General features: G+C 45.7%; 4 protein-coding genes across 4 annotated transcripts; 2 read left to right on the top strand and 2 right to left on the bottom strand.

The window, feature by feature from the left end:
• Nucleotides 838-6,690, bottom strand: LOC8065299 (protein PLASTID TRANSCRIPTIONALLY ACTIVE 14). The gene is made up of 12 exons (XM_002440310.2): nucleotides 6,398-6,690; nucleotides 6,142-6,279; nucleotides 4,933-5,058; nucleotides 4,341-4,469; nucleotides 4,122-4,211; nucleotides 3,897-4,047; nucleotides 3,391-3,500; nucleotides 2,678-2,746; nucleotides 2,217-2,322; nucleotides 1,924-2,121; nucleotides 1,795-1,837; nucleotides 838-1,657 (listed from the first exon to the last, which is right to left on the bottom strand). The coding sequence occupies exons 1-12, from the start codon at nucleotides 6,644-6,646 to the stop codon at nucleotides 1,579-1,581; spliced, it is 1,488 nt and encodes a 495-aa protein (XP_002440355.1). The 5' UTR covers nucleotides 6,647-6,690; the 3' UTR covers nucleotides 838-1,578.
• On the top strand, nucleotides 8,562-14,448 carry LOC8065298 (probable protein phosphatase 2C 52). The gene is made up of 9 exons (XM_002441556.2): nucleotides 8,562-8,834; nucleotides 8,926-9,700; nucleotides 11,106-11,233; nucleotides 11,306-11,404; nucleotides 11,487-11,645; nucleotides 12,301-12,387; nucleotides 12,503-12,594; nucleotides 12,756-12,830; nucleotides 13,979-14,448. The coding sequence occupies exons 2-9, from the start codon at nucleotides 8,949-8,951 to the stop codon at nucleotides 14,162-14,164; spliced, it is 1,578 nt and encodes a 525-aa protein (XP_002441601.1). The 5' UTR covers nucleotides 8,562-8,834; nucleotides 8,926-8,948; the 3' UTR covers nucleotides 14,165-14,448.
• On the top strand, nucleotides 17,019-19,399 carry LOC8066541 (probable polygalacturonase). Its single transcript, XM_002441555.2, has 5 exons — nucleotides 17,019-17,668; nucleotides 17,761-17,881; nucleotides 17,958-18,132; nucleotides 18,433-18,503; nucleotides 18,601-19,399. The coding sequence occupies exons 1-5, from the start codon at nucleotides 17,345-17,347 to the stop codon at nucleotides 19,227-19,229; spliced, it is 1,320 nt and encodes a 439-aa protein (XP_002441600.1). The 5' UTR covers nucleotides 17,019-17,344; the 3' UTR covers nucleotides 19,230-19,399.
• LOC8066540 (pentatricopeptide repeat-containing protein At4g01030, mitochondrial) lies at nucleotides 19,475-22,389 on the bottom strand. Its single transcript, XM_002440309.2, has one exon. The coding sequence runs from the start codon at nucleotides 22,148-22,150 to the stop codon at nucleotides 19,550-19,552; it is 2,601 nt and encodes an 866-aa protein (XP_002440354.1). The 5' UTR covers nucleotides 22,151-22,389; the 3' UTR covers nucleotides 19,475-19,549.

The following is a 22,559-nucleotide window of genomic DNA, read 5'->3' as shown; positions in this document are numbered from 1 at the left end:
AGCCTTCCCTTTTTGCCTGAATGTGAATAGCAAGTTGGTTGGTTGGTTGGTTGGTGCTGTTGATTGCTTGGGTTGGGTTGGGCAGGAGCAGCACTTGATATATCAAGTACTCCTACATGTATTGTCTATGCAATCATCATAGGCCCTGTTTAGTTTTCCAACCAAAATGTTTTCATCCATCCCATCGAATCTTTGGACACATGCATGAAACATTAAATGTACATAAAAAAATAAACTAATTACACAGTTTGGTTGAAAATCGTGAGACGAATCTTTTAAACCTAGTTATTCTATGATTAGCCTTAAGTGCTACAGTAACCCACATGTGCTAATGACAGATTAATTATACTTAATAGATTTGTCTTGCAGTTTCCTGACGAGCTATGTAATTTATTTTTTATTAGTTTTTAAAAATCCCTTCCGACATATCCGATGTGACATCCAAAAATTTTTTCATCTCCAATCTAAACAGGCCTATAGTCCAATGCAGACAGGGGCCCTGGGCGTTCGCCGATGCTGCGTCCATGTTCACGAGACAGGGTTGGTACCCACGCCAAGTTTGTGGTTTCTTCCCAAATGGAATGCCCAAATCCAAGTGGAGCAGTACTGGCTGTAGCAGTAGTATATTCTCAGCTCAGCGATGGAGGTTGCACTTAAATCTGCTAGCTATAGATTAGATGCTCTGCACGCATGGCAAGGCAAGGCTGGCCAGGTTCCATCTGTCTCTCGTCTCCCTCTTTTGAAAATTTGCTGCCGACACGACAGTAACACAGGACTACAGCAGCAAACAAAGAAAATTCAACCAGCCGTCCAGTGATTAAAGAACAAACAAACAGCTGGGCAGTAGTGGAGGGAGTACTCCTAGGCTCTTGCATGGTGTGCAAGTGAAGTAACCTTGCTCGGCTCAGGTTTGTGCACAGCACAGCTACTCAGCTAGTAGCCTAGTAGAGATGATGTCCATCCTGCCGTTGCCTACCGTTGCTCACGGGCCGACAATTCAGCGTGTGTGCGCGTGGCAGCTCGCAAGGGACGCCAGCCAGACGGACAGCCGGCCGTTCCCGTTGGTGTACTGGTAATGGCATGGACTGCCGCCTGCCGGTGGACCGTTGCCGCCTCCGCCTCACTGCACGATCACCACTAGGCCATGTCCAAGTGCAGCTTCCCATGATTGGATCGAACGGGTTGCCGTTGCCGACCGGACCAGCGTCAGGTTCACAGAGCATTCACACAGCCCACAGGCCACAGCTTCAGCAATGTCAGCTGTTGTTGAAGTTGAGCCTCAGATCTTGTGCAGTATGTAAAGAAGTAGGAGTACATGGCAGTTTGCTGACTAGAACTTACAGCTATATTTCGTGGCAACCAGCTCTTCGTAATGTTGCTTTCGTTTTGGGATCCTCTACTGTCAACCTACAAACACTATTAACTGAAGGCAGCCCTACAAAATCCCTTTCTACTAGAGGGTCTGATGACTGCCTGCCCTCCAGGGCCCTAAAACATCAAATGGCCCTAAGTTTACTAGCAGTAGAACTGATACTAGTTCTGTGTTCTAACTGAGCACAGGTAGTGCCGCCTATACAGCTAGAACAAAATTTTATCCTGGTAGATATCCAGTGCATCCATGATTTTCTGTAGGAGCATCTTTCGGTGCAGCCGATACCTGCGAATAGGATGAAGAAGGTAATCTTGACAACCTATTTGTTGAAAACATGTATGCTTCATGATCCACATGCAGGCCCAGAGTAAAAAAAACTATATCAATCACTAGAAATCAAAACAAATAGTTAGTTCACCTACTTGATTGCAATTTCTCGGGTTTTGTTGATATGCACATCGGAATCTGGAACATAAGTCAAAATCTGTTTCAGTTCAGGGTGCTCTCACGAAACAGAGTCCAATGGGAAACCATGAAATGCAGTACTTTACCTAGGATCTGCTGGTCTTGTTCAATGGTAGTCGAGAATGAATCCAACATTTGGCGGCACTCCTCTTGCAGCGCCTGAGCAGATTTTCTCTCCACGCTAGGTATTGCAGGAACGTCGCCGTCTGACCATGTTGGCAATGCTCTGGCTGCTGCTACAACTGCTCCATCCACAAAGTCGGTTTCTACTGAGGGCAATGTGGCTGGAAACAAATACAAACAGCGTGGTCAAAAACAATGTTGTGGACTAAACAGACACATAATGACCAGTAAGGAAGTATTGCGCAGTGGTTCATACAATTGTGGTACAGCTCATCATGCAAGCCAGCAATATTGAAGACCGATAAGAAGGAATCCATGTGAATCGTTGCAGGGCTCGAGAAATTTATGAGCTCCCAAGGATTCTGCAGAATTGGTTCCGCATACACAAGCAACATAAGATGTCAGTCTAAAAATGCTAGTATGTCACATGTTGTACATAATGGCGTTGTAATTTTTCAACAGGAACTGTACTATGGTGTGGGTGGTACACCAAAAGTTGTGCAAAAAGGCGTTGCAATTTTTTCAACAGACACTGCATTGTGGTGCCTATAAGAGAATACTTCAAAACCAGAGTAGTTTCCTAGAAAATCTTTATTTCACAGATACAATTCTAACTGACAGTTTCCGATATCAAAGAAATCACAAGAGTAAAAAAACTTTCTCTACATCCTTATACATAGAAGTAAACATCAATAAGATACAAGTGTATGGCCATACCGTTGGTGATGAGAAGCCATATCTTTCCATAAATTTGCTGTTCACGCCACTCATGTAATCTATTGTCATCTGTACATGAGTGCATGGGCCAAATAGTGACATTAAAAACTGGCTTAAAAATTTAGAAGAATAGACTTCATGAGGATAGCATATTTTAGCTGAGACTGGTAGAATAAGGATGTGTATTTCTATTGGTATGTGGGATAGAGAAACTTCCCACATAGATGAGACTGGAGAAATGGAATGGTCTAATTACAATTATCTTGTGCATAATAATAGAAACAAAGGTTGCTAATGGATCTACTAGCATTTACGGACAAACTTTAATGACTGCCTTTTTCAGAGCCAATTTTCTTTTATGGTAACAGGAGGGGTTTCCCCTACTGGTTTCAGAGCCATATATAACCATGATCAACCTGTGGTACAAGGTAGGTGGTACAATACAAGGAAGCTAGGTTATACATGGATAGTTATCCTATACAATTGATCTTAATGGATCCTATCCTAATAATAACAATTGATCCTAATGGATCTTTTCCTAATAATGTTAACAAAACATGAGGTCTGCAACCAAGGTGCATGTGCAGCATTTATTATGTTGACAAATCCATGTGATTAAACAGAGCATTTAACTTCACTAGCAACACAAACCAAGTAATCCTTTGCTCGGGAAAAAGTTAAGATGACTAGAGAGTACACATCCTAGACAATACCTCATCTCCTTTCTTGATAGCGTGTCCAGCCTTAATCATAATTTCAAGCATACGATCTTTAAAACGCCAATGCAGGAAGCAATTAGCATTTGGTGAGTGGTTCAACATATCTGGGGAGAAAACAAAAATCATGATTTAGATAAAGTACTCCTAATCAGATAATTTGAAACAAACTAGCAGCCAGAACAATATTTTGAAGGCGGATAACTATAATGCATGACTGAGAGAAATATCTTATCTGGTGTTAAATATGACAGCAGGTGTATTTATGTTTTTTATCTCAACAGTTCTACGATGTACAAGCATCATTCCTGTTATATAGATTATCTAGGATTAGTTTAAACTTACTAAACTAAGTCAAATGGAAGAGGTTGTATCTGTGTAGCAGTAACTGAACAAGCAGATCAGCATACAAAACTACAAAACAAAGTAGAGTAGAAGCCCAGTTGAAGTACACGATTAACCATATTCAGCAATTGCAAAAATCAAACAAAGAAAAGAAATACCAGCATAAGGAGCTAGCACATTCGCATCTTGGATGAAGGCTCCCATTCTCAACTTCAAGTTTACAGAACGAGATTGCACGATACTCAGCGCCCAGAGAAATCTCTCATGGTCACGGGCAAGCCGTTTCAGTTTGAGAGGAATTGGTTTATCCTGGATATTACCCATCAAGTTACTGTTAGAGGAGCTCAAGGAAGGTAAGTTAGTATAAAAGTAAAGAAGTATACCCAATGCTTTTGCCAAAAGTCAATTGCTCGCCGCTGGTGTTGTAACATTTGTGAGGCAAGATCTTCATCTTCTAGTTCCATTAGATCTTCCTAGAAAGCCAGGCATATGAATTCATTCAAACTGCAGAATCAGGTATAAGAATCTTCCTAAAATAATAATAATAAAAAAAGACAAAGCAGAAGACCAGAAGTATATAGTTTTCGTTAGCTTTTGGATACCTTTGGTGCCAGCAGCAAACTAGTGCATTCATCAGCACTTGGCAAAAAATCAGAATATAACTGCCAAAAGTTGTCTTCTATATCAAATGCATATAGAAGAAGACATGCTAATCTTAGATCCCAATCTGTCTGCAAGAGTAATACAAATTACATCAGCTTGCAGCATAAATCACTTATCGACGCTTAATATTTGCTGAAGAAAGAAAAGAGGATTGGGTTTTTGAAAGTGGTATCACTCCTATCTAAGTTAACCGCGAGCATTATGGGTTTATAACTTCAACCATACGGATGGAATGTGCACACAAATTGCTCTGGAGTATCAATTACACCAGTCCTAGTTGTGTTGAAAGTAAAACATCGTATGAATATTGAATGCTAAATTGCACCCATACAATTGCAACTTCAACACCATTCAATTAGATGGCTGTTACAGAATGAATCCCAAAATAAATATACAAGAACCAACAACTGATCAACAAAATGATTAGCATGACAAAGCTTTTAACTAATTCGCTAAACATCCAACAGAAACTAGTGATGGCATTTTAAGAGTTCAGTTTTCTCTCTGTGACAAAAGATTTGATCCACCTACCTCTGGATCTGTTGACTCAATAATGTCAAATATAGGATGGCCTAGTGGAATAATGTCGGGGAAGAACATCCAAGGTTTCCTTTGAGTTATAGTCAGCATCAGCTCCAACGGAATCTCCATAATCACCTGGAGAAGGAAGCAAAATCAGCGCATCTTTCAATAATGTTGCTCATCATTGTGTACAAAAAGAACCAAACCAGTTATTCAAACAGTTTCAGGCCAATAATATCATATAATTCTTTTGAACTGGATCACCATACTATAGGGCATATGCCTGCAGTACACATCAAGATGAAGAATTTAACACGTGGGCCTGGCATTTTGGGAATTTAATGTGGGAAAACATGTACTAACAGTATAAGCCATATATTGTTTTGCTAATGGAATGGCTTGTTCGCTTGTATGAAAAGCCATGGCTAAAAGTACTGTTCGCTGATTTGTTGTGAGAGAAAAACACTGCTGAATGGCTGGCAGATTCGGTAGATAATGCTCCAGATAGCTTTGAAGCTCCTAGCCAAGCCAAAACAGTCAGCCAAGAGGATGAAACAACTGCGAGATGCCAATCATGAAGATGATGAAGACCAGGGACCTGCCAAGTAATTCTGATGGCAGTTCTACAAGTGTGAAGCTGTAGTTTCTCTTGGCAAGTTTTTCCGTGCTGCAGGTTGTTAAGGTTGAACTGTCTGTAATGTGTTTCCATTTTTGAGGAAACTGTAGTGTCTTTCCATTTTTTCCTAGTGGTTGGCCTCGCTTTGGGCTAGGTGCTCTGGTCCAATTTGACTTAGAAATGTCAGCTGGCTGGGCCTGACCGTCTCTTCTGTTTCTGAACATTTCTCAAACTGCTGTATTTCCGTTATCTGATTAATGAAATGGGGGAATGCCTCGGTTTGAAAAAAAAAGCTAAGTATGTAGCAGTTAAACATAAGCAACTGACTTCCAATGGTAATTGTATACTTACATACTAAAGAAGATAGTGTAACACTAAAGAAACAAGTAGCAAGATCTAATCAGTATGCTGCAATAGTCACTTATTCGCATGTCAGTTTCCAACCCAATCACAGATCCACAGGCGCTACATCCAATTCCAAACAATAACTAGTGTGGTGAAGGACGTCTTCAGTTGCACTGAGCTGGACATTTGAGCCTCAGACTGATCGGAGAAGCCCTAGCTAGTGATTGCAGAAGAAGAGAAATGCTGAATGGACTCACTCTAGCTCTGCGGAGTGGCTCCACGTCCCGGGAAGCGTAGACGCCCATCCCGTCGGGGCCTTCGAGGAACTCGATCCCGTAGGCGCGCATCATCCGCGCGTATCCTATCCGGTAGAAGTCAGGGTCCGCGGGCTCCATCTGCACACAATGCGACGACGTGCGCGCATGTACGTACGATCATCGTCAGTTGGGCGATTCAAAATTCGGCGGCGAGACCGCGTCCGTTAGCGAGCGACGAGAGAGAGAGAGAGAGTACCTCGGGCGGGAAAGGGTCGTCCTCCTGCGGCGGCCCGATCAGCCTGAGCGGAGGCGTGTCGTCCCGCTCTTCCGCGGCCTCCGCCACCGTGGGAGGCGCTGGCGGCGGCGCATGCAGGCGCGGGCGGCCCGCGCGGAGGGGCCGCGGGAGTCGCCGGCCGACGGTCAGGCGGGGCGTGCCGCGCAGGGATGCGGGAGGGAGAGGGGAGGGGTAGAGGAATGCGCAGGCGGTGGCGGTGGGGGGCGCCATGGCAGGACGGCCGGAGGGAGGGAAGCGCGGCGTGAAAAGTGGACACACTGAGAAGACGTTATCTGTTAGCGCTGGGTAGCGCTAGCGCGTTAGAGTTGGGTAGCGCGAGTACGCCTTCCATCTGGGAAAGCGTAATCCTTACCCTTCGAAGGTTTTCTGAAGCAACATGCAAAGGACCAATGCAGCTCTCCAACAGCTACCACCTTTGACCCAACTCCAAACATTTTTAGTTTTTTTAACAAAAACGCTAAATAACACTCGGTTACCCCCCCCCCCCTCAGCACTCGATTTTCGATGCCTGCACTCGGGGCTAGGATTTTAGCGAGGAAATCATTGGCATTTGAGACGACAAGCTCACTGGCATCGGGTAAGTTCAGCGCGAGCTTTCTCCGGCCTTTCCTCCTCTTCTTCTCCAAGTCTAGCGGGCAGGGGGATTTGGGGTGTGGGGGCGTCAAGGTCAGTGCTCGCCATAGAAGCTGAAGATTTGGGAGGTGAAGGAGGCTGTGGGCGATGAAGGGACTGTGGAGGGGGGGGGGGGGCAGCAGGAACGAAGAGAGAAAGAATAATGGGGGGGATCGAGTGTTCGGACACTCAGCTGCTACTTAGACCATTCATTTTTTGAGCGAGGTGTATGTGTCTCATCTAAACTCTTTTCTTTCGTCAATCTATCTATCGTGTCACATAAAGACCAATGATCATCAGATCATGGAGTCACTAATTAATACTCTCTTCGTTCCAAATTAGAGATGACAACATGAACCAAATGTGGGAAGAGGTGAATGAATGAGAAAGATGTTCTTTCACTCACGATTCTTGCATTCGTCTGCCGAATAGAGAAAGAAATATGCATGGCGCCAAAAACTGAAGTGTCATTTCGTTTTTTCTATGATCCGCATGAAAGACATGTCAAATTAAACAATATCACGTGTGATGTGGCAGACCAATTTTCATTAAAAAAAAAACTCAGTTTGCGGCAACAACTTGCGGAATGAAGTTAACCAAGAGGAAGGAAAAGAATCTGGCACTGATGCACATGAGTTCGGAGTCGGTATTAAAATGGTAACCAAAAGATTCGACATCAATGCACGAATAGTTCGCATCATCGTGATTCATGCTGCCATCCGTTTACATTTTACAAGTCAAACGCATTTTTTCTCTACTCGAACAAAAGCAAGCAGCTAGCAATTTTTTTTCTTAATTAAGTAAAAGACTTACACATCATTATATATAAAAAAAATTTAACCATACAAAACGATGCGACTCCAACGAGTGCTCTAAGAGGTCGACAACGAGTGTCCTATGAGGTTGACAACGACAAGCAGCTAGCAATTCTCTAGATTTCTAAAAGATATCACCAAGGTTCTCTTCTCTCTTTTTTTTTTTTGAGAATTTCTCTTCTCTTTAATTAAAGATAAAGAAGACGTTCCTTCATGGAGATTGGAGACAAAAACAACCAGGTAGAAACTGACAGGCTGAGCCCACACATGAAGCAACAGTACCTTGTGCAGTTGGGCCGTTTTCCGACATTCCTGATGTATGGCCCATCCGTAAATCCCGGCCCACACAATTCACCCCTACCTAGACGCCTCCAGCAGGCGCCGCCGCGGAGCCCGTCGACAACCCCGCGCCCTGACGCTCCCAACCAAACGCAACACTCCTGTGTCGCTTGCATCTGGGCTCCATGGCTCACAGTCCCACATGTCAGTCCCGAGTTACCCACGCACCACCCGTCGCCCAAGTCCCAGGTGCTCACGCCTCGAGCCACGTACGCACATATTAAAAAATCAGAATCAGAAAATAAATAAATACTCCAGTTAGATCAAACAAAACGATTATAATAATTATATTAATACAGTATTTGTATTATATATATATTATTTATTAATAAAATATTTAAGAAAAGAAGCGAAGGGTGGTGCTGGGCGCTTCTGTCTTCTCCTCTTCTTCTCTCAGGACAGGAGGAGCGGCAGCGGCAGGCTTCATTCATCCGATCTCTCCTCTCACCTCACCTCACCTCACCTCACCTCACGCTCTCTCCCTCCCCCGATCACTCCCCTCCCTCCTCACCTCCAGCTCACACACCCACCGCCCCACACTTCCCACTCAAATCCAGGGCCACGCCATCGCACGCAGATCCACAGCCTCCCCGATCCGGTCGCCTCCGCACACGCCCGATCGGATCCCGCAGGTGAGCGCCCTTCCCCCCATTGGCCCCGGCGCGCCGTGCTCGCTCGCATCTGATGATGCTGCTGCTGCTCATGCTGGTATCCTGCTGCTAGGGTTTGTGCCCGCCGCGAGTTAGATGGTTTGCGATGGTGCCGTGAAGGACCAGGACCAGGAGACCGCGGCGGCGAGCACTGCGTCAGCGGCATCGGTGGTGGCGGCGTCGGAGGCGTCTCCCGCGCCGGTCGTGGTGGTGGTCAGCGCAAGGCCCTCGGCGAGGTCGTCGCCGCACGATAAGCGCCTCGGCGTGCGCCACCCCTTGAAGCACCGCCGGTTCCGTGCCGGGGGGAAGATGATGGTGGAGCCCGGAGGGGTGCCGCCCGCTCACGCCGTGCCGGAAGGCGAGGAGGAGGAAGAGGAAGAGGAGGAGGGAGCCAGCGAGGTGGAAGAGGAGGAGTTGGTGGAGGCAGAGGCGGAGCAGGCCTCGTCCGCAGGGACGGCGATGCGGGGCACTGAAGTGGAGGTATCGTCCGCGCCGGCGGCAGGGGTACAGGAGATGGAGGTGGAGGTCGAGGGCGGAGAAATGGAGGTGAAGTATGGAGAAATGGAGGTGTCGCCAGAGCCTGCGGTCGCTGTTGGGGGAACCGAGTTGGAGGCCCATCCGGACGAGGAGGACGAGGTCTCGTCCATTTCTGTGGCACGAGGGGAGAAGAAGCAGGAGGCCGCCTCTCCTCCTCCTGCCGCTTCTGCCGTTCTAGCTGTGGAGGCGCCCAGGGAGATGGGTCAATATGGGGAGAGGGCGGAGAAGGAGAGGAGGGACAAGGAGAGGGAGAGGCAGAAGGAGCGGGAGAGGGTGGATGAGGTCGGCTACATGAGCGGTGGATGGAAGAGGTAACGTTCGCTGCCCAATGCCCTTCTTTGCAGCTTACGTCTCGGATGATCGGTTGGTTCTATTGGCGGTCTCTTTGGCTCATTTAATTTAGATCTGCCATGTAGCTCGCATGCGAACAAGATCGAATAGTCTATAATACACTAAATGAAATAGATGTTCGCGCTTTTAGTGTTTCAGATAGTAGTCGAATGCGTATTCTCCACGTAGCTTCCTGAGAACCATCTTATCCAGAACTGTATTTAGCATGGTAGCTTGGTAGTTATCCTTGTTGAATTTTAGTTCTTATGAGCTGGTGTGCTAACAAATTCCACCATAATGGATACTAATATTAATATGATGGTTCCCTGCAAATAAGAAAATAGCTTTAACTCATCACTGCTAAATTAGTAATCCATAGTTTCAAATTAGTAATCCCTAGGTTCTTGTTTTAAATCCTTATATGAAAAGGCAGCAATAGCCACTAAAAATGCACTCTGGTTTGTGGGTCCTTATAAGCATAAATATCACTTCAGTTTCCATTTCTACTGTTGCACATAGTTCAGTAGAACATGACCTCAAGCTTACAGACGCTTTTTAGAGAGCTCCCAAATTGTAATATTGCCCCTGTTAGAAAGCAGCGCCCAAAAAATTGTTGACAAGTATAATAATGTATTAAAGTTCTGCTGATTGCTAGATGGTTCATAGCACATTATGTCATCAGGAACAAAATTAAATGGGAAACTGCTGTATATCATACTAAAATTATGCTCGTTGTGTACCACATTATGAATCTGATATGCCCTTTTTTCATCATAAGTCAAACCACAGATTGATCTAAAATGCTATATCGACCACTCTGAGTCTTTTTATATATTGAGGTAAAATAGACGTGGTGCTAATACAGGATTTTGTTTATATTGTATCCCTGAGACGCTGGTAGGCCATCCATGTGCTTGATTGACCTTGTTTCTATGAGATTTTTACATAGTACAACATTCTCAAGAGGTTTTGGACTTATGCGGGTGAACATTGCAAATTAATTAAGACATCATGCGGGTGAACATCTTATGTTACATGCATGACGACAAAATACAAATTAGAAACTAGTTCTTAGTATGTCATTATTGTTTAGAAATGACAATCCTCAGATTCTATATTAATCATGACAAATGCCTGTCTAAATCCTGACCTTATTGTTGTTTTGAATATGAATGTATGTAAGAAATAAATGTCAGTTCTTAGTATCAAGTTTCTCATAGAATTCTGTCTGTTCTGTCAACAAGACACACTGGTATGTATAGTTTGCTTTTCTGCTCGAGGAGGAGCCATTTGTAATTACTAGCTAGTTTTTTTTAACCCATATATCAGAACCTATAAGTGTTTTTTTTTCATAATAAGTCTTGTTTGTGTTTGACTGATTTGCAGTGTTGATGGAACGCTGAATTGTGGATATTCAAGTTTTAGAGGAAAAAGGGCAAGCATGGAAGATTTCTATGATATAAAATCATCTAAAATTGATGATAAACAAATTAATCTCTTCGGAATTTTCGATGGTTAGAAATTTGTTCTTCTAGACTTCCTGTTGTCTCTTAGTGCATCTATCTAAATCATTTACATTCTTGCAGGTCATGGTGGTTCACGTGCTGCTGAGTATTTGAAGGAGCACTTGTTTGAGAACCTCATGAAACATCCGGAGTTCATGACAAACACAAAATTAGCAATAAGTATGATAAATGCACATAGCATTTCTAGTTATCCATTGACCATTAAATCATTGTGCGTCACCTGATTAATGGCAACCTGCAGGTGAAACGTATAGGAAGACCGATTCAGAGTTTTTGGATGCTGAAAGGAATACTCATAGAGATGATGGGTCAACAGCATCAACAGCAGTGTTGGTTGGTGACCATCTTTACGTGGCAAATGTTGGAGACTCAAGGGCTGTTATATCAAAGGCTGGCAAAGGTGCTTTTATTGGAAATTATCCGCTACTTAGATGAAAATGATTTGGTTCATTGAGTATTTTTTATTGCTGTCTGTTTCCAGTCTGTCAGCATGTAGAGTCTTCTATATCAGAAATTTAAGAGATGAATCATTGCATATTTAGTACCATTAGTGACTATGGACTATGTTTATGCTGATTGATACTACATTATGATCTATGAAGTTTTCTAAGCTGGTTGTTGTGTAAAAAGTTGACAAATTTGTGAGAAACATGTTGCTCAGTATGTCACCTTCAATAAAATATTACAAATGAAATCAAATTACAATCCTTTGGGCGGATGGATTTTTGCTCGAATTGGTTTGTGAGAACGTAATTTTTGTGAAGAATATTGTATTTATAATAAAATATTATTGCCCTGACAATCTTTCTTTTCCTTGAGAAAATTGTCAGTGTTCAGTTTCTAAGTGAATCACTTGTTGGGCATGTATCAAGTTATTTCACACAACATAGGATAAACTCAAGATGTTGCTAGTAATTCTTAATTGGTATCACAGGCACCATTATTTCTCTTCCATCCTTGGGATATCTGCATTGTTGTGGCAGGTCTTGTCTATAATCCAGATGTAGTTGTCTGTTGAACTGTTTGTAAAACATCGTGTTGCCTCCTTTTCGCAGCGATTGCGCTCTCTGAAGATCACAAGCCGAACAGAAGTGATGAGAGAAAACGAATTGAGAGTGCTGGTGGGATAGTTATGTGGGCTGGTATGGTCTACGCTAACCACACCTAGTACACTTTCATGTTTTCATGATTGAACCAAACGATCCTTGCCATGATCTTGTATTCCTGTTGCTCATAGTGGCAAGTTGACTTCTACAGGAACTTGGAGGGTAGGTGGCGTACTTGCGATGTCTCGGGCATTTGGCAATCGTCTCTTAAAACAATTTGTTATTGCAGACCCTGAGATTCAGGTAACTTGATCTGTAGTTCTGTACCTTATTCTAATACTGGTGTTTCATTGCTTTTCAGGTAACTTGATTTGTACCTTATTCTAATACTGGTGTTTCATTGCTTATATGTAATTTGTGACATTGTAGGCCTAATCTGTTCACGTTTTTTTTTTTTGGGTCAGGAACAAGAAATAAATGATGAGTTGGAGTTTCTAATTATAGCTAGTGATGGGCTGTGGGATGTGGTTCCGAATGAGGTTAGTTTGTGATATACATCTCTGACCTATTTAGAGGTGTGGATATCACTTTTGCGCTTTCTCCATGAGCATTTGTGTAGTGGAGTAATTCTAACTTTTGTTGGGCCTTTGGAGCTTAGATGGATCTATGGCCTAAAATATAAAATTATAGATCATTGAAATTGTGTTTGATGGCCTGATAAGCAAGGGTTTCATTGTCTCTCCATGAACACCTTATGGCCCCCTCTTTTTTGTCCTCTTTCCCTGCTGCATTTTAAGCATTTACAGCAACCAATTTATATGTTCTGCTACCTCCGTTTTGCATAATATGTAGATGCACAAAAGCTATTGTATAAAAAGCGCACAAATTTGATTGGATTTTGTTAGACATTACTCAAATATTATGCTGTCTAGGTATGTGTGCAGCAAATATAGTGAAACGGAGGGAGTTTATGTGTGAATGGAACTTGTACCATCTGCTCTGCATTCTTTGTCCCTTGCTTTTGCAAGTCTTTTGTACTGCTGGACAGTTACATTTTGCAGAAACAAATTTCTAAGTGTCGCATAGTATTGCCTAATCTAGTAGTTAGTAAATTGCTATAATTGCAACTGCCGCTGTATGTCACTGTATTTTTGGGAAAGGCCTTTGAGGTTTTTCAACTGCTTGTGTTAATATGTGATGTCCATTACAAGGGGAGCTTCCATCCGCGGAGATATTTTTCTTACATTATCTTTATTGTGCCTCATTGGATGCATATTGCACTGTTCTGAGTGGTTTTTTTTTGGCTGGGCTGTGATCGTTTGCGCATTGGAGAAACAAAATTATTGATATCTTAGTGTGTTTTCAGAAAAATGGGATTTGAGCTTAAACTGCTGGCATTGATATCTTAGTGTGTTGTATGTCGATCTGGTTTAACCGTTTAAGCATGTAGCTTTTTTGTTGGTTTTGCGGTGTTGCCTCACCTGCGGAGCCCTTGGTGCTCAGAGGTGTTGGTATTGTGTGCGTTAGTATTGTTTGAATGTACTGCTGTGACAATCTTTGCTGTAAATGAAATTCTGGTTTCTCAGTGTCGGAACAAAATCTTCAGAGCTTTACTTATTGGGTGTCTTGCTAATGGTGCACCCAATCCTTCTGATGCTCGACTGACCGTCTCATCTTGTTCCCACAGGACGCCGTTACACTTGTGAAGATGGAGGAGGAACCTGAGGCAGCAGCCCGGAAGCTGACAGAGACGGCTTTCTCCCGTGGGAGCGGTGATAACATCACGTGCATCGTGGTGAAGTTCCAGCATGACAAGCCAGGTAGCAGCGGCGGCGGCGATCCCCCCTCTTCGCCTCCAGGCGACAAGAGTTGATTCCATTTGTTGTTGGTTATACGTGTTGTTGGGGTCCTTTTAACCTGAGCCGGATTTTGCTGGCCCCATCCATGGTGGCCCCCGCGGCTGGTACTTAAGAAAGGAGTTGGTTCATGTTCGTTGCCTGTCTATATATGCCCTTAATTTTGGTTCTCCGGTCAGTAGGGTTACCGGTGGCGGTGCTGCCCATTTGCATGTTTATCGTCTGTTCATCATCCTATGCGGCATTGCTGTAGACTTTGTAGTTGCTGCTGTATCAATGAGAGTTGATTCTGTGAGGTGCAGGGATGGGTACATTTTGAGTTGCCCCCGGACCGATCTTCTATCCAATCCCGATTTCTACTAGTGCTGGGCTGAAGAACCCATCATGTTGCTCTGCAGAGCAAGATCCGTAGGATGGATGCGCAGTGCAGGATACGTACATGGCATCCTGTGGAGATGCTAATCGTCAGCAGATGAATCAGTAGTTGTAGTTCAGTACCACCAGTACGCGGCCTGCCGCCCTGCCCGCCGCATCATCATCATCACCCTGTCCATTATGGCCTCGTCTGTTAATTTCTATCGCATCAAATGCCTGGACATGTACAAAGTATTAAATATAGATAAAAAATATCTAATTATACAGTTTGTATATAATTTGCAAGATGATTTTTAAGCTTAATTAGTCCATAATTAGATAATAATTGTTAAATAAAATAAAATTCTATTCTACCTGTTAAACTTTAACACCTTTAACTAAATATACTCTTATTATACCTCCACTGCACTGCATGTTTGTACAAAGTCCTTTCACAGCCAAGGACGAACGTGATGGTTAGCGCGAGGCCAAGATCAGCGCGAGGCCGAGGCATGTGCAGCAACAGGGGGCTTGCAGCCAAGATCTGCAGCTGCGATGATGCAGGCACGCAGGGTTGCAGGCTACAGCGTTGGAGTAACAGGGGCACCTTTTGACATCAGGGGGATCGACAGGCACCCACAGCCGTACATGAATATGGACATCCGTGCACCTAACCCTTGACCGTAATTGACTGTAGAGAGCCTTTGCCATTAGCAGATGCTCATCAGCCTCCCCAGTCAGTATCAATCTCTTTGGAGTTGATTGCAGAGGAACTGTCTCACTTACGACACAGTGATATATAGTCTCTTTGCTGTTTGTTTTCGTGGGCACAATGCGCGCGGGTAGCAGCTGCTGCTGCATGTGCATGCAGCCATGCAAGCAAGGTGGCTGGCTTTAATCGCCTTGCTTATTAGCAGAGCAACCATCTGAGGGTCCGTGCATGCAGATGCAAATGCAGCAGCACGGCGGATTTGGTTTCAGTAATGGCGTTTGATTCATGAAAGGAATGGCCGTTAGAGCACGATGGTTTGGCTTCCTGTTTGGACCACGTGTAGTATACCATATATTGTACGTACGTGGTACCGTCTATATTTATTTGTACCATCACTGCACGTCTGCACTTGCGCAGAACTGTAAACTGTAAAAGATGTGAATGCTCAGAAATTAACGTATACTCCATCCGACCCACAGTAACTACTACACATTTTGTTTTTTTCAAGAAGTCAATTGTTTTTTTTTAAAAAAAACTAACCAAATATATACACAAAAATACTAAGAACTGTGTTTAATATGTATGATTAAATTAATAATGAAATATTTTAAAAGTAAATATATTAAAAAATATCAATGTTGATAATATTTTTATATAAATTTAGAAATCATGAAACTAAAAATAAGATTGATTCTTTGAAAAGCTAGAGGTGAAGTTATTTTGGTCCTGACGGACTACTCTTATGCCTTGTTTAGTTTTTAAAATTTTTTCAAGATTCTCCGTCACATCAAATCTTTGAATGCATACATGAAACATTTAATATAGATAAAAAAAACTAATTGCACAGTTTACTTATAATTTGCGAGACAAATCTTTTGAACCTAGTTAGTCTATGATTAAACAATAATTAACAAATATAAACGAAAGTGTTACGATAGCCAAAATAAAAAATTTTCCACAAACTAAACGTTAACTTGAGACAGACAGGACTGGAAGTCTGGAACTAGAGGAGTGGACGACGACTGTGCTCTGGATCCTATACAAGCCATGGGGCCAACGCCAGCTCACACACACAGGCTGCTCTCTTCGTCTGCCGACGCTGCCGTGCCAGTGACCAGCCACTGCCATCCTCAAAGCACAAGGGACCCCAACCAGACCCCGGATCCATCGGACAGAGATTCAGTAACTTGCCTTGAGCAAGTCACGACGTAACTTACCTTCTTCATCCATTCTTCCAAAGTCTTGTTTAGTTCAAATTTTTTTTATAAAATTAAAAAAATTCAGATATTTTCCGTCACATCAAATTTTACAGCACGTGTATGGAACATTAAATATAGATAAAAAATAATTAATTACACAGTTTGTCTATAATTTGCGAGATGAATCTTTTGAGCCTAGTTAATCTATGATCGGATAATATTTATCAAATACAAACGAAAATGCTACACTATCTATTTTGTAAATTTTTTTTGGAACTTAACAAGGCCCAAATCAGATCCAGTGGCTCAAAACAGATCCAGCCCTTCAACTCATGAGACTTGGTTGTATTTTCGGACATAGATAGTAGATAGCAGCATAATTCATAGTTTCAAAAAAAAAAAGAAAAAAAGTCAATAATTTAGGTCCATAATTCAGATGGACATATACATAGCAGTTTAACAAAGCACAATAAAATACAAGTCCAATCGTAGACTAACTAGACTCAAAAGATTTAGTGGCTCGCAAAATTATGTAATTAGTTATTTTTTATGTATAATTATTTTTTATCTATATTTAATTCTTCATGCATGTGTCATAAGATTTGATGTAACGTGGAATTTCTGAAAAATTTAAAATTTTACAAAAAATATTAGGAACTAAATAAAGTGTTGGAGGAATGAATGTAGGAGGTAAGTTACATTGTGACTTGCCCAAGGCAAGTTACTGAATCCCTGTCCCCATTCCATGGCGCTGTGAGCTTGTCAATTGCAGCTGCTGGCAAAACAACAACCGCATTTACATCCACCCCGAAGCAGGGACGCAGCAGCTTTTGCGCCTTGTACTCTCCTGCTCGTCGCCTCCATCCTCCCTGCTTCACCGCCACCGCAACAAGCCAAGCCAAGCCACTGCGCGGCTGCGCCAAGAAAGAGGGATGCCGCCGGCGCTGCGCCTGCTCGTCGCGACGGCGCTGCTGCTGCTGTCGTCGTCGGCGGGGGCGCAGGATTCGTGTTGGTCGGGGCCGGCGCCGCTGCGCGGGGCGTGGATGTCCGTGGCCAGCTTCGGCGCGCGCGGGGACGGGCAGACGCTCAACACGGGCGCGTTCGCGCGCGCCGTGGCGCGCATCGAGCGCCGCCGCGGCGCGCGGGGTGGCACGCTGCTGTACGTGCCGCCCGGGGTGTGGCTCACGGGCCCCTTCAACCTCACCTCCCACATGACGCTCTTCCTCGCCCGCGGCGCCGTCATCCGCGCCACCCAGGTGTGCCCGTTGCCCTTCTTCTTCGTCTTCTTCGTCGTCCGTCACTTGGTCGCCGCCATGCCTTGCCATCGAACTAAGCCTACATGGAGCAGGACACGTCGAGCTGGCCGCTCATCGACCCGCTGCCGTCGTACGGGAGAGGGCGCGAGCTGCCTGGCGGGAGGTACATGAGCTTGATCCACGGCAATGGTCTCCAAGACGTCTTCATCACAGGTTCTTGCTGGTACGGTTACGCAGTGTGCTCAGGTACCTGAGCGATTCACACTGATAGCACAGCGTTCTTGGGCAGGTGAGAACGGCACCATTGACGGCCAAGGCAGCTTGTGGTGGGACATGTGGAAGAAGCGCACGCTGCCCTTCACGAGGCCGCACCTGCTGGAGCTCATGTACTCCACCGACGTCGTCGTCTCCAACGTCGTCTTCCAGGACTCGCCGTTCTGGAACATCCACCCGGTTTACTGCAGGTGAGCACTGCGAATGGATCGCCTGGGGAGGGGAGCCACATTTTTCTCAGTCCAACTGCTAGCTAGCTTGTTTTTGCCTGTTCGTTCCTGTTCCACAGCAGGGCTTCAGCTAGCGCCTTGACAGTCTACAGTGTAGTTTCAGGAACAAACATTAACTAAGCAATACGATTAGCATGAAAGCTGATACACAACTTACAGACATCTGGTTAGCTGAACAATGATGTTGATCTGATCCCAATGTCAGACAGTTTAAATGGTCACAACTCACAAAAATGTGTCGCTTCATTTGTGTGTATGCAGCAATGTAGTAATAGCGAACGTGACTGTGTTGGCACCACATGACTCCCCAAACACTGATGGCATCGATCTAGGTAATGGACGCTTTACAAAGCTTTCTTAAATCTGAGCAAAATTTTGCGTATGGCTGACAATTAATGAAGTTACATCTGCATCATCGTGCACCTGCAGATTCAAGCAGCAATGTCTGCATTGAGGACTCCTACATTTCCGCGGGCGATGACCTGATTTCCATCAAGAGTGGCTGGGACGAGTACGGCATTGCTTTTGGCCGTCCAAGCTCTGGCATCACCATCCGAAGGATAACCGGGTCCGGGCCATTTGCTGGCTTTGCAGTTGGAAGCGAGACATCTGGTGGCGTGGAGAATGTTCTTGTCGAGCACCTGAATCTCTTCGGCATGGGTGTTGGGATCCATATCAAGACCAACTCAGGAAGGGGAGGATTCATCCGGAACATCACCGTCTCTGAAGTGACCTTGAATGGAGCTCGGTATGGTTTGAGGATCGCCGGTGACGTTGGGGGCCACCCTGATGCGTCCTACAACCCAAGTGTGCTTCCTGTTGTCAACAGCGTGACGATTAAGAATGTTTTGGGTCAGAACATCCGGCAGGCTGGGCTGATAAGGGGCATCAGAAACTCGGTTTTCAGTAACATATGCCTCTCAAATGTAAAGCTCTATGGGAGTGCATCCATCGGGCCATGGAAATGCCGAGCTGTTAGTGGTGCCGCACTTGATGTGCAGCCATCACCATGTACAGAGCTGGCTAGTACATCTGAGACAGGTTTCTGTACAAGTTAGCTCTGATTTCTGCCAAGTGAATCTTGCTATTCTCAGTTTTGCTAAGGCATAGAAATTCTCCTATACCAATAAACATGTCAGCATTTCTCCTTTTTGTTCAGCAGAAATGGTTACTGATTAACTGGAACTGTAACGGAACCAATGATCTGCAGTTATCCGTTGATTCATTACCTTGTTCATTCACAGGGACAGTCAGCCCTTTTGTTTCTTGGCAAACTCTTCTGCAATTCAGTTGTCAGGTCTGATTGAATGGAATTACTTCTTAAATCTACTCTTTGCAGAGGATAATCCAACCTTTTACATGACATGCTATTCATTATTTACCAGCAATTATTGCAAGAGCATTTTCCATCCGTAAAATAATGAAACCTATCGGCATCTCGAAGAATAATTTGTCGTGCACATAGAGCAGAGATGTGCTTGGCCAACTCATGGCAGTCATTGCACATCCTGGTGTTCTTGATCACCCTGATGGGCACTCTGCTTGCATCTGAATGGATCAAACCATAGGTGATAGCTAGCTTCTCAGTATGGCTCAGCAGCAGCTTCTCCTTCTCTTCTTCTGGAACGTTATACACTATGCAGCTAGTGTCTGGCACATATCCTGACTTTCTGATCTGAAAAACCAAACGAATGAGCTCTTCATATATCTCTGCAGTATCTGGATGTGGCTTCCCCTCGACTTCAAACACATGGATACTTTGTTCAATCTGTATCCAACTCCACCCAGGTCGAGTATCCAGTGCTCTTGCTTTCATTGCATACTTGAGGCTCTCAGCTTCATCAAACATCTGTTCATGTTCGTACAAGCTCACCATCTGCAAGTAATTGGCTGAATTGTACGGCTCTAGTTTGAACAATTTCCTTGCAGCTGCCTCGGCAAGAGCAAGGTTTCCATGTAACGTGCAACCGGTTAGAAGGGCTCCCCATAAGCTTGATACTGACTTGAATGGTGACTTATTGATGAAGTCCATTGCTTCATCGAGGTAGCCACATCTTGCCAACAGGTCAACCATGCATGCATAGTTCTCAACTGTCGGTGTCACACCATATCTGCTTTCCATGGTATCAAAATACTCCCACCCTTCAGTGACCAAGTCCATTGATCTGCAAGCAGTAAGCAGTGCTGTGAAGGTTATACTGTCTGGCTTCAATCCTGAATTGCACATGTCGTGGAACAGCGCTATTGCCTCATGGCCCTGCCCATGGGCTGCTAGTCCAGTGAGCATGGCATTGGAAGACACCAAATTATTCTCCTGAATCCTTTCGAATATCCGCTGTGCACTTGCCAAGTTTCCTGACTTTGAGTACATGTCAATTAGTGCTGTTCCAACAACCATGTCACGATCATACGCTCTTCGCAGAGCAAAACAATGCAGCTCCTTCCCTTTCTTCAGCAAAGCGAGCCCTGCACAAGCACGCAGCAAAACCGACATGGTAACCACGCTGGGCTGGACATGGTCCTTCTGCATCTCATTGAAGAAGTAGAATGAATCTTCATAGTCTCCATTGTTGCAGCTTCCAGAGATCAACGAAGTCCAAGAAACCACATTGGGTGTCAAACCAATCGCCTTGATCTGCCGGAGCAGCAGCACAGCCTGCGAACTCTTACCGTTCACCGAATAACCATTGATCAGCCCGTTCCAAGTGGTTACGTCAGGATCAAGCCTGTTCCTCTTCATCTCCTCCACAAGGTCCAGAGCATGGTCAAACTGACCGGCGTTCGCGTACCCCGCAACCAGTGAGTTCCATGTGGTAATGTTCCTAAGCTCCAGTGTGTCGAACACCTTCTGGGCGTATTCGAGGTGGCCACACTTGGCGTACATGTCAACGAACGCCGTCCCAGTGTACACGTCCGGCTCGAGCTGGTTCCTGAGGAAGAAGCCATGGGCTTCCATGCCATGGGCAAGCAGCCCCAAGCTGGCCACGGACTTGAGCAGGCTCGACATAGAGCTGGAGTCCGGTTGCAGTCCCTGATCCAGCATGATCCGAACAACTCCGAACGCTTCCCGGTCGCGCCCATTCCGCGCGCAGCCGGACAGCACGGCGTTCCACGTCGCGAGGCTGGGCTCGAGCTCGAGCCGGCCCGACCTCGCCATGCGCTCCGCGAGGTCCAGCGCGTCGTCCACGAGCCCCAGACGCGCACAGCAGGCCACGACGACGTTCCACGCGACGGGCGGCGCGTCCTCCGTCTCGAGCACCCGCCTGGCCGCGCCCACGTCCGCGCTCTCAGCGTACATGCCGGCGAGGAAGCCCGGCACGAGCGGGTGCGCGGCGACGTGGCCCGCCTTGGCGGCGTGCGCGTGCACGGCCTGCCCCTCGCGCGGCGCCCCCGCGCGGCCGCACGCGTGGAGCGCCCGCGCGCACGCGTACCCGTCGGGAGCCACCCCGCGCGCCCGCATCTCCCCGAACGCGGCGATCGCGTCGCCCCACTCCTCCGCCTCCGCGAGCATGGCGACGCGCTTGTTCCACAGCACCGAGTCCTCCTCCTCGTCGCCGTCCTCCCCCTCCTCCTCCACCGCCGTAGCTTCCTCGAGCAGGCGCCGGGCCGAGGCCCCGCGGCCCAGGCGCACGAGGAGGTCGGCGAGCGCGCACGCGACACGCGGGTCCCGCGCGTGGCCCGCGCGAACGGCCAGAGAATGCAGCTGCGGCGCAACGCGACGCGCCGCAGAGATGCGCTCGGTGTCCTCGTCCCCGTGGAGGAGCTCCGCGCACTGCCGCAGGAGGGAGACCAGGAGCCGCCCGTCGCGGAAGGAGTCCACGCCTCGCAGCGCCTCGGCGAGCGAGCCGGCTTTGAGGAGGAGGTGAGGCGGAGGGGAATGGGCTTGGCGGAGCGGCGGGGGTGGAGGTTTGGCATGGTGGTGATGGTGGTGGTGGGTGGGCGGCGTCGGCAGCGAGAGGGAGATAGCTTGCGCGGCCATTGGAGGTGAAATGGAAAAAAGGAAGACGATTTGATCTGCTGCGCAAAGTGAGGATAAGGGGATTACTAAATACTCTGAGAAAGGAAATGTAATTGAAAGTGGGCCTGGGCCGACACATACGAGTTGGGGCCTTGTACGGGCCGAATGCTTACTGGGCCACAAAAGATTACAATTGGCATGTGATTTGAAGAATTCCCTAAAAAAGGTGATTTTTTGAAGAAAAAAGGTAAAGGAAAAAAAAAATCCTTTTTAGCTCCTAAACAATTGTCCGAGTCCAGCTTTGTTCCTCGAATTTTAAGAGTGGACATTACTCCCGACTTTAAAAACCATATACGAGCTATTTGGTTGTACCATTGTCAGTTCAGTAACACATAAATGAAATAAGGTCTTGTTTAGTTCCCAAAAAAAT

Source organism: Sorghum bicolor, chromosome 9 (genome assembly GCF_000003195.3).
Source record: "Sorghum bicolor cultivar BTx623 chromosome 9, Sorghum_bicolor_NCBIv3, whole genome shotgun sequence".
Lineage (NCBI taxonomy): Eukaryota > Viridiplantae > Streptophyta > Magnoliopsida > Poales > Poaceae > Sorghum > Sorghum bicolor.
The sequence above is the reverse complement of the archived record's forward strand: the minus strand, read 5'-3'. Positions and strand labels throughout refer to the sequence as shown.

Excerpts from the sequence above, each read along its gene's own strand:
- LOC8066541 (XM_002441555.2), top strand. The coding sequence starts at position 17,345 with ATGCCGCCGGCGCTGCGCCTGCTCGTCGCGACGGCGCTGCTGCTGCTG. Across the intron at positions 17,669-17,760 it reads CCGTCATCCGCGCCACCCAG|GACACGTCGAGCTGGCCGCT; the intron begins GTGTGCCCGTTG and ends TACATGGAGCAG. Across the intron at positions 18,504-18,600 it reads CACTGATGGCATCGATCTAG|ATTCAAGCAGCAATGTCTGC; the intron begins GTAATGGACGCT and ends GTGCACCTGCAG.
- LOC8065298 (XM_002441556.2), top strand. The coding sequence starts at position 8,949 with ATGGTTTGCGATGGTGCCGTGAAGGACCAGGACCAGGAGACCGCGGCG. Across the intron at positions 11,234-11,305 it reads TCTCTTCGGAATTTTCGATG|GTCATGGTGGTTCACGTGCT; the intron begins GTTAGAAATTTG and ends ACATTCTTGCAG. Across the intron at positions 11,646-12,300 it reads TATATCAAAGGCTGGCAAAG|CGATTGCGCTCTCTGAAGAT; the intron begins GTGCTTTTATTG and ends TCCTTTTCGCAG.
- LOC8066540 (XM_002440309.2), bottom strand. The coding sequence starts at position 22,150 with ATGGCCGCGCAAGCTATCTCCCTCTCGCTGCCGACGCCGCCCACCCAC.
- LOC8065299 (XM_002440310.2), bottom strand. The coding sequence starts at position 6,646 with ATGGCGCCCCCCACCGCCACCGCCTGCGCATTCCTCTACCCCTCCCCT. Across the intron at positions 5,059-6,141 it reads AGCCACTCCGCAGAGCTAGA|GTGATTATGGAGATTCCGTT; the intron begins GTGAGTCCATTC and ends TTCCTTCTCCAG. Across the intron at positions 1,838-1,923 it reads ACAAGACCAGCAGATCCTAG|ATTCCGATGTGCATATCAAC; the intron begins GTAAAGTACTGC and ends CTTATGTTCCAG.